The sequence below is a fragment of the Danio aesculapii genome, chromosome 2, assembly GCF_903798145.1.
Source record: "Danio aesculapii chromosome 2, fDanAes4.1, whole genome shotgun sequence".
Lineage (NCBI taxonomy): Eukaryota > Metazoa > Chordata > Actinopteri > Cypriniformes > Danionidae > Danio > Danio aesculapii.
The window spans coordinates 6,019,089-6,041,093 of NC_079436.1; the positions used below are offsets into that span (position 1 = coordinate 6,019,089).

Sequence of the window (22,005 nt, forward strand, 5' to 3'; positions counted from 1 at the left end):
CATCTTCCAAGCCTTTAAGGGTTCTGTTGAACCCACACGCAAACCAAATACTTTGTTGAAAACCAGTAACTATTATAACTCAAAAAAAGTTCAACAGAGGCTGTACTTTCTTCATCAGCTGGGGAAGTTCAACCTCCCAAAGGAGCTGCTGAAACAGTTCTACACCTCCATCATTGAATCAGTCGTCTGCACATCAATAACTGTCTCAGCTACTAAATACGATCTCCAAAGACTACGTCGAATAGTTCGGACTGCTGAGCGAATCACTGGTACAAACCCTTCCTACTCCCCAAGAACTGTACTTATCCAGAGCGAGCAGAAGGGCTGCCAAAATCACTCTGGACTCCTCACACCCAGCACACTGCCTCTTTGAACTTTTACCTTCTGGTCGACGCTACAGAGCACTGCGCACCAGAACAGCCCGACACAGAAACAGTTTCTTCCCTCAGGCAATCCATCTCATGAACACTTGATGATAATTATTGTGGAACCAACATCACTACTGCTATACACTTTTATACACATATACACTTATTTAACAACACACTTTACATGCCAATCTGCACATAACAGCTGCACATATAACGTTGTATATAGTAATATAGCTGTACATACACTTGTCAATCTGTATATTTGCACTCACTACTTGCTTCTATTTTTTAAAAAATATATTTATGATCTGTTTTTTGTCCTGTCTCTGTAATGCTGTTGCACTGTAGAAGCTCTGTCACCAAAACAAATTCCTCGTATGTGTGAACATACCTGGCAATAAAGCTCTTTCTGATTCTGATTCTATTAATTTTTATATTAGGAAGTACAACCCCAAATCAGAAAAAGTTAGGACAGTAGGTAAAACGCAAATAAAAAAAGAAAAAAGTGATTTCTAAATGAACTTTGACTTGTATTTCATAGTAGACAAAAAGGACCCAAAACAGGAGTGTGTTTGTTCTAATTGAGCATGCTTTATTTAAAATGTACACAGTTGTCTGGCAGTCGTTATATCTATGATCTAATTTAATATACTTCAATATCTTATATCCAAAGTCCCTTTAACATACTTAAAATCAGATATATGTCTGAAGCATTGCAATAATAGGTTTCACAGCACTGCTTTATGATATTAGTCACCACCAAATCTAACAAAAATTGCCCAGTTAGCTTTCTTAGCTTTGAAGCTAGCCATTTAAACATTAGCATGTAACTGCTACCAGATTAGCACTACAGTCATAAGCCCAACATCCACATATTTGGTTTGCAGTTGTCACAGTATACAAACTCACGCTAATAAAGTATTAAATGAGTATTTTTATTAAATTGTCCAATAAAAGAATGAATGATGATTACTAATAAATTACGTTTAGTGAGTAAAAACAGAAGTCGTTTTAACTTCAAAAAACAGACCGATGAAAGTGTTATGAGTTGGTTAAAACCATTAGAGGTGATTGTATGTGTATATTCATAGGCAGTGTCGAAAGCTTTCACCAGTGTGGTTAGCGATTGGCTCCCCCTGACGGTGATTTAGTGAAGTATTTCTATTAGGAGGCGCTTGAAATCTCCACCACACTCAGAGCTCAGGGCATCCTTTAGGGTTACGTCATATTTCTCCAAGTACATGTCCTTGATGGTCTCCAGATCTACCTACAAGTGAATAGAGAATTCAGTTGTTTTCTTCGTTTATATATATATATATATATATATATATATATATATATATATATATATATATATATATTATATATATATATATATATATATATATATATATATGTATATATATATATGTATGTATGTATGTATGTATATATATATACACATGTATGTATATATATATATATATATATATATATATATATATATATATATATATATATATATATATATATATATATATATGTATATATATATGTATGTATATATATATGTATGTATATATTTATATATATATGTATATATATATGTGTATATATATGTATATATGTATATATGTATATATATGTATATATGTATATATGTATATATATATATATGTATATATATATATATATATATATATATAATATATATATATATATATATATATATATATATATATATATATATATATATATATATATATATATATATATATCAGGGGGCGAAGCAGACATTTTAAAAGTGGGGGGACGACCATATGAGATCATACCTTCATATAACTATTAATCACCTGTTTCTAAATGGTCTTTGTAGTCAGCTTTATCCCCAAGTGGAGGACATATTAAGTTTTTTTTTTGTATGGGGGGTTAACAGAAAATCGCCTTTGCAACAATAGTTTGTACTCACATACATGTGCATTTCTGACTGATTTTGGACTGTAAGTGTGGACTGGGATCCCAAAATGGGTCATTATATTAACTGATGAAGAATAATGTAAAAGCACAATCTAATTAAAGAGTCATATATAGTGAAATCATTATTATCATCATCATTAAATGTAGTCATTATTCGAAACTGATATTTATAAATAATCTAAAAGCTGAATAAACAAGCTTTCCATTGATGCATGGCTTTCATAGGACAATATTTGGCTGAGATAAAACAAAAAAAAATGTATGTAATGTAAATGTCTGTAACTATGTAACTACAAAAGAGTCTAATTAAGCTTTAATGCAAATATTATCAAATGTTTTTTTAAGGGAGATGCTAACGGTCTAATCTGATTAAATCATTTATGCTAAGCTAAGCTAAAAATGTTCTCGCCAGATCATCTGAATAGCTTAAAATGCGAAACTACTGGAACTGTGAATTTTCATTTCATATTCTGTTAAATATAGCAAAAAAGTCAACAGCATTGAATTTAGTCTTTAAGATTTTAATCTGGAACATGTTTATTTATTTTATTTTTTCAACTTCTTACAAAATGTCCTAACTGCAACACTGGGTTATTTAAACCCAAAATGGGTGAAATATGGACTAACCCAACATGGAATTTGGTCATATTAATTTAATAAAAAAATAACCCAGCAGTTGATTTAGTCCATATTACAAGAAATAACCTAGTATTTTTTTAGAGTGAATGTTAAAATAACATAAATTTGACATGTTTTTATTTTTTAATTTCTATATAAATATTTGTGCTGATTTGTAAATACTGCTATGAAAAAAAGTAGTTGTAGAAACACGCTTGCATAAAAAGCAAAGCATATTAACTCTGAGCCTCTTCAATCAAAAATTATATTTTATTTGAAGTTTCTCCAACTTTTTACTCACCAGAATGGGCTGATATCTTTGTCTTATTAGTTATATGAACACACGCTAATCATGGGCATAATTCAGATGTTAAAGGATCATAAACAAGTGAAAATAAACTATGTAAATCAAAAAGCCTCTCTATAAAAATATAAGCTATGTAGGTTGTTAAACAGGCATTACAAAGTTTCATTTTTAACGCCTCCAGATGGCACTAGTCTCACTTCAAGAAAAATATATATCACATCAATTTATATATACCTTTATTTTTTTACAGTCTATATTTATTATTATTTCATATTTATTTTAGTTAGGCTGGAATATATATATATATATATATATATATATATATATATATATATATATATATATATATATATATATATATATATATATATATAAATATATCTTACAGCCTTATTCCAAAATAGATTGAATTAATTTATTTCCTCAAAATTCTACACACAATACCCCATAATGACAATATGAAAAAAGATTTTTTTAAATTGTTGCAAATTTATTAAAAATAAAAACCTGAAAAATCCCATGTACGTAAGTATTCACAGCCTTTGCTCAATTCTTTGTTGATGCACGGTGTACAGCCATTTTCAGATCTTTCCAGAGATGCTCAATAGGATTTATTCTGGGCTCTGGCTGGGCCACTCAAGGACATTCACCGCTTTGGTGTGAAGCCACTCTATTGATATTTTGGCGGTGTGCTTTAAGTCATTGTCCTGCTGGAAGATGAACTGTCACCCCAGTCTAAGGTCAAGAGCACTCTGAAGCAGGTTTTCATTCAGGATGTCTCTGTACATTGTTGCATTTATCTTTCCCTCTATCCTGACTAGTCTTCCAGTTCCTGCTGCTGAAAAACATCCCCACGGCATGATGCTGCCACCACCATGCTTCACTGTAGGGATGGTATTAGCCTGGTGATGAGCAGTGCCTGGTTTTCTCCAAACGTAACGCCTGCATTTACTCCAAAGAGTTTGATTTAGTCTCATCAGACCAGGGAATATTTAGTTTCTTATGGTCTGAGAGTCCTTCAGATGCCTTTTGGCAAATTCCAGGCAGGGAGTGGCTTCCGTCTGGCCACTCTACCATACAGGCCTGATTGGTGGATTGCTGTACAGATGGTTGTCCATCTGTAAGGTCTCCTCTCTTCACAGAAGAACGCTGGAGCTCAGACAGAGCGACCATCGGGTTATTGATCACCTCCCTGCCTAAGGCCCTTCTCCCCGATCTCTCAGCTTAGATGGCCGGCCAGTTCCAGGAAGAGTCCTGGTGGTTTCAAACATCTTCCACTTCTGGATGATGGAGGCCACTGTGCTCATTGGAACTTTCAGAGCAGCAGAAATGTTTCTGTAACCTTCCCCAGCCTTGTGCCTTGAAACAATCCTGTCTCTGAGGTCTACATACAATTCCTTTGTCTTCATGCTTGGTTTGTGCTTTGACATGCACTGTCAACCCTGGGACCTTATATAGACAGGTGTATGCCTTTTCAAATCATGTCCGAACAACTGAATTTACCACAGGTGAACTCCAATTAAGCTGCTGAAACATCTCAAGAATGATCAGTGGAAACAGAATGTACCTGAGCTCAATTTAGAGCTTCACGACAAAAGCTGTGAATACTTATGTACATGTGATTTTTTAGGTTTTTTATTTTTTATAAATTTGCAACAATTTCCAAAAATCATATTTCACATTGTCATTATGGGGTATTGTGTGTAGAATTTTGAGGAAATAAATGAATTTCATCCATTTTGGAATAAGGCTGTAACTGCACTTTAAGCTCAATACTAGTATGTTGCAAGATAAATAATAGAAAATATGTTTAAATATTATAGTAAAATACTGCTAAATGTTATGGACTGTTATATACATTAGCTATTAGAAATGCATTATTATTTTTTATTTATTTATTTTTTAAAGTTCTTTCTTGGGAAAAGAATGAAAGTTTCACAGGAAGGCTAATAACCCATACTGTACCTCAGAGCGACCCACAATGATGCGTATGAGTGTCTCTTCATCTGTGCCCGCTCCTTTCATTGCAGCGTTTAGACGACGGGCGAAATACAGCTGCGGGTTTTTAGCACATCGTACTGTACAAAACAAAAACAAATCACAGTATAACGTGTGCTGCAAGCATAAAAGTCGACCATTTATCAAAGAGATCTGTTGCTGTGAACTGCAATTTGACGCTTTAATTCTAAACAACACCATTTCCAAAAGGCCTTTCATTTTTTGTTGGTGAATAGGTTGGATTATTATAGTTACCCAGTGTAACGTAACAGTCCTTCAATGTTCCTGTAGCCTCACTGTCTATAGCATCCAGAATATCTGTTCCAGAGAGCTATCAGAAGACAACAAAAAGGGAAACCAGACACTCAGACAGAATGCCTGAAACGGCTCTTGTAAAGCAGCAGTGGGTGTAGTTGGTGTATAGCATACGGTTTCATATATCTTGAAGGTGGCCTGAAGCTGTAGGTAGTTCCTGTGAGTGAGGATGTATGTGAAAGTGGACTCGTCTGTGCCAAAACGGCCTTCACCTGCCTGAAGAAAAGAAACAACAGGTACTGATTCTTTTAACTAGCATAATAACTGGGATGGCCAGGTCTATTTGAAAAAGATATCAACCAAAAACTGGCCAAAGCATGATTGTAGCGAGTGGGCAGGGCTGAGAACCGTGAGAGCGGAAGAGGCCAGTGGTGTTAGTGCTAACGACTGTCACCTGTGTGCCTCACCTGTCTCAAGTCTCATGGAGGAGCTCTGGAAGGATTTCTGGAAGGGAAAGGGTGCTTCTCAATTCTTTAGCTACGGTCACACTGGGCTTTTCTCCCCATAGATTCCATTCATACGCACGTGAATGCGTCAGACCGGAAACGCAAGGTCATGCATCAAGTTTCGCATGTCGCTGCGGTGCAAAGTTCAAGCTTGGTGAACTCTGACCTGCGAACTCGCATCACTTGACTGCGTGAGACCAATTGAGGATTAAAACACGACCTCTCTGGACAGAAATTTAAAATATCGCTGAGCAATCTCTCGCTTTTTTAAATATCTAATCATCTTGTTTAATCCCGCCCCTTTTTGCAGCATCGTACGACAGAATTTTGCATGCTCAAACTCCAGTGTGACCGCAGCTTTATTTTTGCATCCTCGTTTCCTGCCCTCACTTGCTATCCTCATGTCTCAGCTCCACCACTTCAGGATTGAAAGGAAGGTCGCAAGGAAAAGATGCGAGGACTGAGGAGTTGAATCAAATGAAATGACATATCATCGCTTCCTTTAGCATCAGAGAGTCTTCATTTAATGAATACTGTACATTACTAATGTGCTTGCACATTCACATTCCCTAAATATTACAGATAATTATTTACATTATAATAGTTTCAACCTCCACAAAACCATGTTTGTCTGTAATTTTTATTTTACTTATGATTAAAAATGAATTATTAAATCCCTGTTATTAACTGTTTTTTATTCGTGCTGAAATGTGTTGCATCAGAAGTAAAGAACTGTAAAAACCAATTAACAATAATATTAATATGCTTAATATTCACATTATTGTGTGTTTGATTTTACCAACTGTAGTAAGTGATTATTTTCATAGACGTGAAGAGGAGGATGATTTACATGCAAATCACGTTTAGTCAGTTAAACACTTCCACAAAGGATCCAACGATGTTCCCTCTTATGCTTCCTCAAGAAACCTCCTCTATCTATCCTTCACAGTGCAATTAGAGGATTGGGATGTCTTACAAGAGGGATGAGCTTGATCGGTTTCCGTGTAGTAGGATGGAGGAGCGAGGAAACCAGGTAGGATATTGACTGTTTCTTAACACAGAACGCGTCCTGTGAGGAACAACTTCTTTACAGAAGAACCCCATCATTTCTTTAGTTATATTGTTTTACACAAACACGCATTTAAAATAAATCCAATATTAGTTTTGGTACTCGTTTTCTATGTTAATTGAAATATATGTAAATGGCACATATAGGGCCCATGTTTGCTTTACTAATATTATTGAGAAATTGAACATTACATATTCTATTCTAAAACATAAAATCACTTGCAAAAGCTAACACGTATTCTAATATCATATATAAATCATATAAATAAATAAATATTGAGGCTATTTATTATAAAACGAAATTTGATATTTATTATTTATTAGGACCTTTAAAAATCCTACTTTAATAATAATATTAATGATGATGATGATTATTATTAAGTAGGATATTGTTTATTTATTTTTATTTTTAAAATTTGACACATGTAAACCACTGCAGGAAGTTATAACCAACAGGCCCATGTCATAATAGGTACAGATACTTAATAAATAAACTACTATAAAGTAAAAGCATTAACGTATGCTGTTTTTTGTTTTCAAAAGCTTTGGCGACGTAACAAAAATTTAGCTTTTAAATAATAGGTCTTTCGCTATGAAGCTGTATTCAAAATAACAACAATGTTTTCAAAGTGCACTGCGAAGGGAGCACAATTGTAAACATGAAGATCGCTAAAACTGAACTGTAAAAATACTTTTACAAATTACTTGCAAATGCAAATTACACCTAAGAGAGATGACTTTAATGTTTTTTTTTATTTTTAATCATTTCAACTTTGAATGTTAGAATGTTCTAAATGAATAGGGCATAGGGGGGATAAGTGGGAATAGAACACAGCCAGGAACTATGTTCCTAACTACAGCTCCAGAGGCATAGTTGCAAGTGCTCAAGTTTGTGACGGAGTTTGCGAATGTTTGTTGGAACGAAGGATTTGGGAAACACCAAATCAACAAACTATGTTTGTAACAACGGAACTTGCGACCTTAGTTGGTTAACGATGGTTTTGGGAAACGCCCCGCAGAACGTCTCGAGATCACTGCTGTCTATGGATGATAAGAGAGCTCTTGGATTTCATCAACAATATCTAAATTTATCGAAATATCAAAGAACTGAATTTGAACAAGATGAAGATCATTTTCTGTGGCAAAATCCAGAGAAAATCTCACCTCAATCAATGATGTTGCGTCTTGTTCTGCCAGTGCTTCATCCACTTCATAAGCCTCATCCCTGTCAGCCTGCAGATGAAGGTTGTTTTTATAGACAATAACTACACACTTTCATTTGATACATTATCCTTATTCATTTGAATTGTTTAGGAAGAGAATTTTACACCATTCCTGAGCAAGTAAAGAAAAGCCTATTTGAACATTTAAATCAGGTTTGCATAAATAAATAAGGCTTGTTATGACACAAATCATTTGGTAAAGAAAAATGTAAGTAAATTACAAAAATGTATGCCATACCCCTCTAAAAATATGAATATATTAAATCAAGGTCTATGGTAAGGTGAAATATGGTAAGGTAAATCTGTCTATAAGTGCAGTTAATTGCAGCCCTGGCTCATTGGAAACACGTGCCTTAGGCTACATTTGTGCGAAACGTAAAACACACGTTCCTCCGGGTACATTTTGTTGCACTTTAAGATGACAGTCCACTAGAGGGCGCTGTCTACATTTTAGAAAATCTGAAATACATTACTTAAGGCATGTTTTGTTATGCATTTCAGATACATGTCCATCTTGTACACATCCAGAAGGAGGCAGGGCTTGTTGTACAGATCATCTAGCAAACTGCTAACTTAAACCCTTACCTAAACCCAACCAATAGTGTTAGTGAACTATAGGAATAGTGCACTGCAACCATTTCATTTGACCTTTTATCGCTTTTGTGGAAACGTGCTTCACCTGGACACCCGAGCACTCTGCATCACAACTACAACATCATACAAAGTGAGCTACCAAGCAAACTGACCAAATCAGAAAAGTTTTCCATATAGAGACAGACAGAAAAAGGTATTCGATTACAAATCATAGATATCTTTAACATGTTTTGAGTTTTTTTTTTTTGGTGTTGTGCAAAGAACGGCATGAATATAAGCCTTTATTTGTCATTAATATTTCCAGGTAAGTATCATAAGTGCAAAAACGATAACGTCACGGATAAGATCAGCATAGCATCACGCAGTTGCTGCAGATTTGTCGGCTGAGCATCCATGATACGAATCAACCATTCCCGTTCCCAAAGGTGCTCTATTGGATTGAGATCTGGTGACTGTGGAGGCCATTTGAGTACAGTGAACTCATTGTCATGTTTAAGAAACCAGTCTGAGATGATTCACGCTTTATGACATGGTGCGTTATCCTGCTGGAAGTAGCCATCAGCAGATGGGTACACTGTGGTCATAAAGGGATGGACATAGTCAGCAGCAATTCTCAGGTAGGTTGTGGTGTTGACACGATGCTCAAATGGTACTAATGGGCCCAAAGTGTGCCAAGTAAATATCCCCCACACCATTACACCATCAGCCTGAACTGTTGATACAAGGCAGGATGGATCCATGCTTTCATGTAGTTTACGCCAAATTCTGACCCTACCATCTGAATGTTGCAGCAGTAACTGAGACTCATCAAACCAGGCAATGTTTTTCCAATCTTCTATTGTCCAATTTTGGTGAGCTTCTGCTGTTGTGACCCATCCACTTCAAGGTTGGAGGTGTTGTGCATTTAGAGATGCTGCATACCTCAGTTGAAACGAGTGGTTATTTGAGTTACTGTTGCCTTTCTATCAACTGAAACCAGTCTGGCTCCTCTGTCTCCTCTGACCTCTGGCATCAAGGCATTTGTGCCCACAGAACTGCCGCTCACTGTATATTTGATCTTTTTTGGACCATTCTCTGTAAACCCTAAAGATGGTTGTGCGTGAAACTCCCAGTAGATCAGCAGTTTCTGAAATACTCAGGCCAGCCCGCCTGGCATCAACAACTATGCCACTTTTAAAGTTATTTAAATCACCTTTCCTCCCCATTCTGATGTCAAATGAACTGCAGCAGATCGTCTTGACCATGTCTACATGCCTAAATGCATTGAGTTGCTGCCTGCCATGTGATTGGCTGATTAGACATTTGCGTTAACGAACAATTGGACAGGTGTACCTAATAAAGTGGCCAGTGAGTGTATGTTTAAGTGCATGTTTGCTTCTATTTCCAATGGGCCTGTGTTAGTTCATTGATAATTCTTTTAAAATTTGCATAATTCAATTACCTGTAGCAGAGAAACAAGGAGATTCCTCACTTCACCACTAGTGTCATCTTCGATATCAGCCTCCAAATCTCGCTCATGAACTGATCATCAAAACATGTTACACAACTCAGATAATGTATTATTTTGGTTATTACTACTAAAATTATCAGTTGAATAATCAATATCAACCAACTGATACTTCATTTCATTTTAAAATCATATTTAAATCTAAATGCTTACCTTGCAGATACGCCTCTTTGCAATTCAAAATATCCTGTTAATGAAGAATTAGAGAATATGCATTAGAGAAGTGATGCTCATCAGGATAAACACATTTAGTCGCCTGAATTTAAGATTTGCAAAAATGGTAATATATTTTTAAAATTAATAAATATTATTTCTGTCACAATTAATTTATTTATGCTAATTGTATTAGCAATGTAATATATAAAAACATATAACAATTTAAAGGCATAGCAATTTTCAACAATATCTTGCAAACCTTTAAAGACAGACCTGTTCAGAGGCTGTTTCTTTGTTATACTTCTGTTAAACCTACTTGTGCATATTTAATTAGCTTATTTTTGACACAATTTTGTTTGTCTCTATATACACTTTAAATGCATTCATATTTGAATATTTATGCATAATTTACATTAATAGTGGATTTTACCTTCATTAAAGTCATAAATTTACAGTCTTTACATTTTATTCTCCAATACTTTTCATATTCTATTCCCTTCATAGCTGATTCGTTTTGTTTGTGCCCTGTAATGCTTTAACAATGACAATGCAGAACTTTGTTTGATTCGGTTTCATTTACAATGTGCACCATAATGTAAGTTGTTCATAAAATAGCACTCTCAAATAAAGGTACAAAATCTGTCACTGGGTACAAAAGATACATATACCTAAAAAGTACAAAAGTTTACCCCATGGTACCTTAAAGGGCACATAGTTTACCTCTTTTTTATGATTTAATATTAATATTATGGTTCTTCTGAGTGTGCCAGTTTAGGTTCAGTTTAAAACACAATTCAGATTATTATGATGTGTTAAAAAGTGTCATGTTGGGGGCGTGTCCACAGTTCGCTGATTTATGGGTGTGTTGCTTCACATGTAAATTAGTTTCGGCTTCCCGCCAACGTAACAAGGGGGCGGGGCCATGAGCTCACCCGCTCTGCGCTTGCAACTGACAGTCTGACAGGCAGACTGCGAGAAGGAGCAGGAGTGAGAGGATCAGCAATCAGTCGTACATGTACGACTCTGACACAGACCAAGCAGAGAGTACAAAATCATTTGTGTCTTTGTACAGTTTTACAGCCAACTGTGTGCTAGTTTCAAGTGCCGAGCTTGTGCACCGAGACTAATAACCACGCACACTGAATTAACTTTGACTGAGGCACCGGATGCGTCGCTCGAAGCCGCGACATGGCACACCAGACACTCTCTGTGGCGCGGCAGAAACATGAAGTGTCCCGAATCGTCGCGCCACGCATTTTTTAATTCTAAACATATGTTTCTGCAGCGGTCCGCAGCGCCCAGCCGTCGACTTGAGTGTACCCTGATAGAAACCGTTGTTTAGAATTCTAAAACGCATGCTAGTTAAGATCACAGGGAGCTTCTGGGATCGCGAGAAATGCAAACGGCTGAAGTATTAGGTAGACTCAATGAGAAGTACACATGTTTGCAAACCTACCTAAAGATACAACCAATAATTCCGATTAGAGCGATAATGTGGAGAATATTGATCTTGTGTTGAGCCCAATGAACCTTGCATCTAAAAATAGAGCTAGCGTGTTCCTTTAGTGATATCGCTTCGACTCACGCTGAAAATGGCGGACGTGAATCAACAAACTGAGGATATGATGACGTGCCTGTCAATCAATATTGGTGGGCGGGGGGACCGCTCTCCAGGTAAAGTTGCGGTCGGTTTAAAAACCACTCCAATTGGTCCACCTTTTTTTTTTTTTTGTTAAATTGAAAAAAAAGCACTGGGTGTGCTTATATCACCCCAATATGACGGTCTATACACCATACATTCACATATGTCTGTCCAAACAGCTTGAAAAGTAGATTTTTTACCATAGGTGCGCTTTAAATGCACATTTTATTAAAATATCTTACATATAGACGAGCGTTATCATTTTTGTGTACTTTTATTTTGTGCTGTATCACGCTCGTCTCTCACCAGCAATTGTTCAGTGGTCTAATTTCACTTTAATGGCTTGTCTTGTAGGGCTTATGTAGGAGACTTGGATGTAATGAAGATGACAACTCCCATGATTCCAAACTTAGTCATTGCATCATAAAACTATGTCTTTGTTTGTTGTGACCACACGCCCCCTAGCACCAAAAATTACACACTGTGCCTTTAAAAGTACAAACATGTACCTTTTCAAAAGGTAATACCCAAGTGTGACAGCTTTTGTTCCTTTATTTCCTAGAGTTTACATTTTGAAATATAAGTCTATTTCATTGTTTCTATTTCAAAACTACACATTTTAATATAATATACAACTTGTGTTTGAAATTAACGTTGAATGTTTGAACATCAGGTGACTTTACTTCTAATATGTTGATGTAAATAACAAATGACCTGATTGGTGCTGGTGCAGAGGATCTCCACCAGCACGTCCTCATCTGTCCCAGCACCCTTCATGGCTCTCCTCAACTCTTTAGCCATGAAAACATTGGGCGGGTCCAGCATGGCTATAACTGCGTTCTCAAAGTTTCCTGTCAGCTCATTCTTCAAGACTTCCTCCAACTCCTTGACAATGTGACCACAGACAGAAGGAAAACAGAAAACAGACTCATTTAGATGTGGAGTGATTCACAATGGCTTTGCCAAATAAATAGAAACTTATTTTGAATCAATAATTACTTTAAAACCACTATAGAAGTACAGTCTAATATATAGTATGGATGTGATCTTGAGGGACTACTTTTGCCACCCCAGAACTTTGGCTTAATTTTTTATTCAGACATGCATTCTGTGTCACATACTGCTTTTCATCAGCTATGGTTTTGGATGCAGCCAATGCAGGCCTTTCAGTGAACTGTAAAATAAAAACATTTGCCATTGCAATGTATGGTGCCAGAGGTCCTACTGTACTCAACCTGGTCTGAGCTGGGATCAAACCGGCGATTCTTTGTATGGGAGTCAGTTGCTCTAACAAAGAGGCTAAAGACTATGACCTCTAGCGTTTGTTGCTAGAGCACCTTTAGAGGTCAGAGGAGTGAGGTTTACCTGCATAGCACTTCACTAGCTGGCCTCCGTTACACTCACCCCCCTAAACCTCACTTCCATCCCGGACGAGCCCCCATGTGTAACCCACCAGTGCTCTAAGGAGGCTAAAGACCATGGCCATGGCAAGGTTTACCCGCATAGCACTTCGCTAGCATTTTCCTTAGCATAAACAATGTAATCAATGACAATCAGTGGTGCTCTTAAGCTTTCTACGAGCTCTGCACAATAAAAACGTGAAAGCTTGCAAAAGTTTCAAACTCAATTCCTGGAGGGCCGCAGCTCTGCGTAGCTCCAATCACCTCCAACTCACACCTGCTTAATAGTGTCTAGTAGTCTCAAACACCTTGATTATTTGGTTTAGCTGTGTTTGATTAGGGTTGGAGCAAAACTGTGCAGAGCTGCGGCCCTCCAGGAATCAAGTTTGGGACCTATGGTTTACACAGTTATCAAATGCAGGCTAAATCAATATAATGTGGGGTTGTGAAATTGAGAAACCACTGATATAGAGTTTGCTATTATAAGCTACCTCAAATGTGAAGATACTTTTGAAAAAAAAAATACTGCTATTTCTTGGATGTTTGTGCTTAGATTAAAAAAAAAAATTACCACTGAAATTGAGGAAATTTGACTTACATCATCATACTTTTCAATGTAAGCTTGTTTAATGTCTAGCCGTTGGGCTGCAGATCGGTTTGCTAGAATGGAAATGATGGTCTCCTCATCTGTCCCTGTGAGCAATAGAAGATGAGCACATAACACATAATACCAGCCATTCTGATTACAATTAAACTGCACTTTATTTATATTGGTTTAAGGGATAGTTCACCCAAAACTGAAAATTGATGGTGATGGTAAGTGCACTGAATCAATCAATCAATCAATCAATCAATCAATCAATCAATCAATCCCGAAACAAGCTCTAAAAAAAAAAAAATAAATAAATAAAAAAATAATAATAATAAAAAAAAAAAATCGCAAAAAAATTCTCAGCACTTCAAGTTAACCTCTTAAGGTCCAAATTGTTTTTTAAATGCATTTTTTTTTTATTTATCTTTGCTATTTTGGCTTATTAGAACCTAATTAGAATAAAAACCTAAGTATCATTTTTTGATGTACTTTTAGAGAAAAATGATGCCCATATATGTGCGCTCGTGGTCTTAATTTACATAAAACACTTTTTCCTGAATTTTTTAATGCATATTTGCTTTGACTATCAGAGAATAAAAACATTTTCCCCCATTTTGGACATTTAAGAATAGTGTTTGGGACATATTATATGTTGCAAAACAGTTGCAGGATGGCACTGTATGTCTGTAACAAAATATAAAACATTCATAGTATTTTAAATAGCCACTTAAGGGCTAAAATGTGCTGTTCACATATGTGGACACTCAACCCCTAGTTGGTTAAGCCATTCTAAGAAAAGAAAAACAGTCAAATATTTTTTTATAGATTTATCATTATGCGTGCAGTACAGGGTTAAAATATTTTTTGACATCTGTTTCCTTGCCAGGTTGTTACAGTTAATGAAATCTAAAACAATACAACTAAATATTTTGTATTTCTTAAAATCAATGAAAACTAAAATATCTGAAATATGTTTTTTACACGTAAACATTTATTTCATATATCTGGCAAGCATATATTTCACATTTTCATTTAGTTTAAGGTGATGTACTATACTTAGTATTAAATTACACTTAAATTAAATTATAACTCCTACATCAGAAGCCATACAAATTGACTCACCTGTCAGTAGCTAAAGATTGTGAAGAATCTCACAAGGCTTATATTTGTATAGTGGAACTGCTAGCCATATGCTACCCAACTGCCTGGTGCATCCGCCATGCCCAGCAATGAGTTCAATCCAGATATTACCCCAATTCTTCTTTTTAACCCTCATCTCAGTCCAAGTAATCATTACATAATGTTGAAGCCAAAGACCTTATTAACTCTCACATTAACCACAGTTCAAAGACTTAACCTTAAACAATGTAAGCATGATCTACTGTATGATTACGGATAATATCCGCACCATTCAAGGCAAACTGCTTGGGTGTAGTATGGTAACCAAGTTCCAACTGCAGATTGACTACATAAGCATTAAGCTTTGAAGCATTGAGAGGAAATCTACAGGTACAGGTGAATTGTAGAATTCAATAATGAATAACAATACTGCAATTAAGGTGTTTATTTACTTAATTTAATTACTTTGATTAAAATCAGCATATCCACCTACATAGGCCAATTGGGAAGGCTAAATTGTCCATGTATGAGTGTGAGTGAGTGTGTATGGATGTTTCCCAGAGATTGGTTGCATTCTTCTTTTTAGTGAAGATAAAGTGTATTTCATTTTTTATAACCACGAAAAGTGATTCATTTAAGAGAGTTCACTAAATGTTTGGATACACAGAAAAGTTATGCTATGGCATTACAGCAACAACAAACAGTTTTTGTAATCTTTATTTTTAAGAGTGCAATACAAATTGAAGTTGGTCTATTTTCAGTCAGACATTATGTCATGCAGTCACTCGATATATGTTTGTGTTTTCAGCAGTATTGACAGTTTTTCACCTACCCATTCCTTTGCAAGCCTTACGGATTGTCTTGATGTCTGCCACCACATCAAAGTCCTCAAAAGGAGTTATTGTGGGCTGAAATGAAGGTTGTGTAAAAAAAAAATTTTATGCCGGTACACAATTAAAAATGACTCATACAAGAGTTTGTGAAATAGATGAAATATTCTTCCCTAGTGATATTCCTAGTGTTTTTCAAGGACTTTTGCATTAGATCACAATGCAGTCTGTAGGGGGAGGGGAACTGTATAACACATAGCTGAGTCATGGGATCTCTGGGCAGGGACAGGAACAGTGTAAACCTTCCTCTGCCTCGCCCACTGCCATAATAACAATGTGCACTTATTGATAACACAAGCAGTTATTCTTTTATACACGTTACTCTTCCTCTGAGAGAGTGTAAAGTACTGCTCAAATCCCAGCAAAGTACAACAAACAACACACTTATTGTAAAAATAATATGAATAAAAATTAATATTTTACAATCATACAAAATGTACACGTTTTAATATTGGCAAGTTGTTAAAGCGTAAAGATAAAACACTAAAGTTTTACGCAACAAAAACAAAACAAAAACAAACTCGTCTGTGATTTCAATGCAGGCTACGCAATGTCTCGTAACAAAATAATCAATCACTGTCTGTAATATACGCAAAAAAGGGAAAAATTAGACAAAACAAACTAACTGCGACTGCTTTACTCACTTGAACGTTGCCCATCTTGTGATGCTGATGAGAGTCTGAATGCGCGTTCGCTCTCTCCACCCAGCGCGAGCATCTTTTACTTCATCGCATTCTGACGTCACATTAGGCGTCTGCATATAAAACATAAACAATATTTACATCAGATGTTTCTAGTTTTCGTCTTCCACTCAACTTCGCGTCTAGAAAAATAAGCAAAATAAAAATAGTTTAGTCTCCGCTTGTTGACCTCGTAAATGTATCAAACTGTGTCAGTTTATGAACATTATTCGATTTTTTTTCTTCATTCGGAAGGAATGAAACAAATGTGCGTAGGGTAAAAAAATTTAGTGAGCAAAATGCTCTCAATTAACACAAGAAAGTCTTTGTTGTTTCCCAGCAGCTTCAACCTACTCGCTTCATGAACAGCGATTGACTTTGTTTACTAGAACACTAATATTTATGACGTTTTCACGTAAATAGGCTATGTCTAACAACATTATAAAAATATTTTAAAAGCTATTTCACAGCGTACAGTACGGCATTTATAAAAAGCAAGTATTTGGCAGTGTTTAATCGAATAAAAACAGGTATATTTCTTTATATGCCTTAAATATAGATTTTTTACGCCAAAGATTTGGATTATAAGTATTAAACAGGTAAATATAGTTGCAGAGAGGACACCATACATTATGAATGTTTTTTGATGTGTACAATATATACATATCGAGAATGCAATATGTTTATTATGCAAAAATGAATGAAAGGAATACAGCTGCATTCGCTTGCGTTGTCACTTGTTATACGCATGCGCACTGTGAACACTGTCAGCTGACTTCCTGGCTGAGGGAGGGACTGCTTGCTGCTAGTGAGTGACCCGCTAATCCTTTAGATCCCGAAAAAACACCACGGAGAGGGAAACAGTCCATTCCGCGCCTATTCGTGCGGACATTTAGTAGGTATGGTCATATTTTTTTAAATTAGACGATACTAGGACGGTAAGTGTTTGAATCATCGGCCTGGATGAGTAGTGTTCTGCATCCAAGTGATCCGCGAAATTTCAGGTCTCGAGGGAAGGAATAGACCAGTTCACGAGACGAGCTCACTTACTATTAATGACTCTTCGTCAATTTGAATAATTGATAACAGTTACACGAAGAGGGATGCGCGGTCCGTCAATACACGAGCATTTAAAGGAGCATTTCTTTCAGTTGGCAGACATCTTGTACTAATTATGCCGCTATTAAACACGGGGACGAACGGACACTTCCTGTTCAGTGCACGGACATTGAGTGAATACTAACATCACTGTACTGTTGTATTTAAGCAGAACACATATTTAAGCAGTGTCTCTGCTTAGACGACACCACAGTGCTATTGTTTGGTATTGAATTCTCTGTCTAGCTTGGCACTGACCTACTCTTTTCAGTTAGTATATTAAATTAAATTATAATGTATTACTTATATGATGTACGTTAGGTGAATTTCTTTTATAGTAAATTCGTGTTTTACCTCCTAAATTTGTGTTTGCCTTGCTGAAAAATCCAGCTTAAATCAGCCTAGGCTAGTTTTAGCTGGTTGACCAGCCTGGTTTTAGAGGGGTTTTGGCCATTTCCAGGCTGGTTTCCAGCCATTTCCAGCCTGGTCTTAGCTGGTCAGGCTGAAAAATTACCAGCTAAAGCCAGCCTGAGCAGCCTGGTTTAAGCTGGACATAGCTGGTTTTGGCTGGGCTCCCAGCCTGGGTAGGCTGGTCAAGCTGGTTTTAGCTGGTCATCTCCCAGCCTGACCAGCTAAGACCAGGCTGGAAATGGCCAAAACCCCTCTAAAACCAGGCTGGTCAACCAGCTAAAACCAGCCAACCAGCCTAGGTTGGTTTAAGCTGTTTTTTTCAGTAGGGTGGAGAAGCCTGTTAAAGGGATAGTTCACCCAAAATTGAAAATCCTTTCATCCTTTATTCACCATCATGCTGTTTCATACATTTATACTTTTCTCTTTCTGTCAAACACAAAAGAAGAAATTTTGAAGAATGTTGGAAACCATCATTGTTGGAAAAAAGATATTATGTTAGCAAATGGCCAGCGGTTTCCAACTTTTGTGATGAACAGGAAAAGAAACTCCAACAGGCTTGAAACAAGTTAAGAGAGAGTAAATGATGACCATTTTGGGTGAACTATCACTTTAAGAGTTCACCATCTTGTCAGCTTTATCTCTTTTTTTTTCTTGTTGGGCTGAATGCCTCAAATCTTATCAAGGTCCCACAGAGCTCTTCTATCAGCTAGCAAACTTCATAGTCATTTTCGTTGTCTGGTGAATTATAGGAGAGCCCACCATGGAATGTGAGGTTTGAGGGCCAGCCACCATGATTGGAGGACTGTTCATCTACAACCATAAAGGGGAGGTGCTGATCTCCCGTGTCTACCGCGATGATATAGGGTGAGTGAGCTCATCATGGCTGGAAAAACGCTTGTAAAACGGCTTGTTCTGATCCTTAGGGCTGAATAGCACATTGGAGAAAATTGCGAGTCTATTATTTCTATAGTTTAGAGTCTATAGTTTTCAACCACATCAAAATAGGGGTACGCTTGTGCATTTTTATTAGAGCAGGAGGAAACCAAGATTGAGGTCAAATTGGTTTTATATTCACACATTCAGACGTTGTCCTTAATAATAGCCAATATTCTCAGAAAATTATTCACTGCAATTTCTAAATAGTCAAATCATATAAGCAGCCAATGACTATCAAAGTATAACATTGCTCACAGTCAAATAAATAGTGCTATGTTTTGAAGTCATATTTACCTCTGATTTCAGATTGAATATTCAAAGTATCATGGTAAACACTATAGGGAGCGTTTCAAAAATTGTCATTGAAAGAATATGTGAATATAAAACCCACTTTACCTCAATATAACCAAGCATATGATTGTATAAAACGGCGATTTATTGAACACATTGTTACCCAGATTTTCAGTTAATTTGATTGTAATTATAAATTTCTTAAGAATATTCTGTGTAATATATAGGAGCGTTAATACTTGCACATTGTTGTATTATGAAAGGCTCCAACAAAGGCTAAAAAGCAATTGATATTTACTTTGAAATATAATAATCAGCACTCAAATTAATAAAAGGTATGAAAGTATTTTTTTCACATTAATGTATAAATCAGATATAAATGTGTATTTTTACTTGAAATTAATCGAGATCATATCTCTAGTAGGCACTGGCCTAGGGCTGCACGATTTGTGAATCACGATTTTTTTTTACTTAAAATCAAGATCCCGATTCTGTAGATGTAAAATAAAAGGTAATATGAGTAGGCTATTATTATTGTTAATACTCAAACATATGGTAAAATAAGGGTGACGCAGTGGCGCAGTAGGAAGTGCTCGGCTGGGTCAGTTGGCATTTCTGTGTGGAGTTTGCATGTTCTCCCTGTTTTTCGCGTGGGCTCAGGTTTCCCCCACAGTCCAAAGACATGCGGTACAGGTGAATTGGTTAAGCTAAATTGTCCTGGTGTATGAGTGTGTATGGATGTTTCCCAGAGATGGGTTGCAGCTGGAAGGGCATCCGCTGCGTAAAACGTGTTGGATAAGTTGGCGGTTTATTCCGCTGTGGCCCTGGATTAATAAAGGGACTAAGCTGAAAATGAATGAATGAATGGATTGTAAAATAAACATTATTAGACCATTATTAGACAACATTATTAGACCATTTATTCACTGGTAAAATCAGACATTTGTCATTATCAAGTTCAACTTTTGCATTATCTTCAACATTATACAAGCTAGAGTAGTTATACTGACCCAGTAAAATTGTCATGCACAACACTCGGTGTTCGCTATGAAGGAAAAAAGCATATCAAATGCTTGTGGTAATTATAACTGTAAAATGCGATATGATCATTTAAATGATGTGCGCACCGGTTTTACTATCACTTCCGAGTGCGGCTCACGCCTGCCGTCACTGTGAGAAAAAACACACACATGCAAATCATACTTCCTGCCATCCTCTGTGTAGTAAACAAACAGCTCGCGGTCAGCAAACGTGTAAGTTCGCGGCTGGTTTTTAGGAGAATTATACCTTATAAATACAGTATGTGACAATTGTAATGCCATTTGCAGGTGTCCATGTTGCTGTGAAGACTTGTGCGTTCGCCTTTATGCTTCTCTCCTGACCTTGAAATTAAAATTGGCTGAATTGTAGAAAAGCTAAATTAAAATCGCATGTAGGGTAGAATCGAGATCGCGATCTTTTTTTGATTAATCGTGCAGCCCTACATGGGACGATAATCGTTTTTAATGTATACCACAGTTTGGAAAGTCAAGGTTTTAAAACCGCCAAAATGTTCTGCTATATCTTTATTATGTAAGATTTTTAAATGTATTTATTTATTTATTTTTTGTTCTTTAGGACAACAGTATCTCCAGCAAAAAAAATATCCAAAAATGACATTTTAAATGGTAAAGAAATCTGTGCTTTAGAAACTAGCAAAGACAGCAGAAGTCAATGATTTATTTGAATTATTTAGCCTGACATGTTTACTGTTCCAAAACATTCTTTCTCAAAATAAAATATTTTGTGTTCGAAGGGGAACAAAGTTTCTGTTTTTTACCCAGACATTTAAAAGGAACATATTTTGGAGCATTAATCACAATACCGCCAAACCGTGAAACAGTGATATTTTTATCCAAGGTTATCATACCATCAGAATCTTATACTGGCCCATAGGCCCACACGGAATCTGCGCACACAGAATTCTGCAGATTTTTAGCCCATCATTAATTCTGTTTATTTACTTGAGTAAATGTGTGTAAATCTATATTTATTCAGTTTTTAAATTAATTACAGTAATATTATTGACTAATATGAAAATGTTCATCTGATTTATGTACAATACAGTTTGTACAGTAATGTTTTCTGCCTTTTAGTAGAGATATTAGAGAGACTTGTTTTGTTTACCAAATAAAGTGAATCTAATTGGATTTGCATTTTAAACATTAAATAAAAGTTAAAAAGATCTCATTTTTTATTTCACATATTAAGGTTTTAGTTATGATACTCCCAAAATAATTCTGCAGAAATCCACAGATTTTTAGCAAAATTCTCCACAGAAATAGCTAAATCATCCGCAGATTCCGTCCGGCCCTACCCATGCCTAATCTCTAGAGCTAATTTTTTCT

The 22,005-nt window shown here is 36.1% G+C and overlaps 2 protein-coding genes across 2 annotated transcripts in view; one reads left to right on the plus strand and one right to left on the minus strand.

Annotated features, from left to right (window-relative positions):
- Nucleotides 1-942: 942 nt before the first annotated feature.
- anxa13l (annexin A13, like) lies at nucleotides 943-17,067 on the minus strand. The gene is made up of 11 exons (XM_056471666.1): nucleotides 16,847-17,067; nucleotides 16,145-16,220; nucleotides 14,200-14,294; nucleotides 12,916-13,086; nucleotides 10,557-10,590; nucleotides 10,338-10,417; nucleotides 8,244-8,312; nucleotides 5,680-5,781; nucleotides 5,506-5,581; nucleotides 5,218-5,330; nucleotides 943-1,638 (listed from the first exon to the last, which is right to left on the minus strand). Exons 1-11 carry the CDS (start codon nucleotides 16,859-16,861, stop codon nucleotides 1,519-1,521), a joined length of 951 nt encoding a protein of 316 aa, XP_056327641.1. The 5' UTR covers nucleotides 16,862-17,067; the 3' UTR covers nucleotides 943-1,518.
- Nucleotides 17,068-17,652: 585 nt separating this feature from the next.
- The window catches only part of ap2m1a (adaptor related protein complex 2 subunit mu 1a), a 29,067-nt gene continuing 24,714 nt past the window's right edge, over nucleotides 17,653-22,005 (plus strand). The window contains exons 1-2 of the mRNA XM_056471675.1: nucleotides 17,653-17,781; nucleotides 19,141-19,255. Coding sequence (XP_056327650.1) covers nucleotides 19,182-19,255 — 74 coding nt within the window. The 5' untranslated portion in view covers nucleotides 17,653-17,781; nucleotides 19,141-19,181. The remainder of the gene's footprint in view (nucleotides 17,782-19,140; nucleotides 19,256-22,005) is intronic.

Excerpts from the sequence above, each read along its gene's own strand:
- anxa13l (XM_056471666.1), bottom strand. Across the intron at positions 5,582-5,679 it reads CCTTCAAGATATATGAAACC|CTCTCTGGAACAGATATTCT; the intron begins GTATGCTATACA and ends GTCTTCTGATAG. Across the intron at positions 1,639-5,217 it reads TCATTGTGGGTCGCTCTGAG|GTAGATCTGGAGACCATCAA; the intron begins GTACAGTATGGG and ends ATTCACTTGTAG.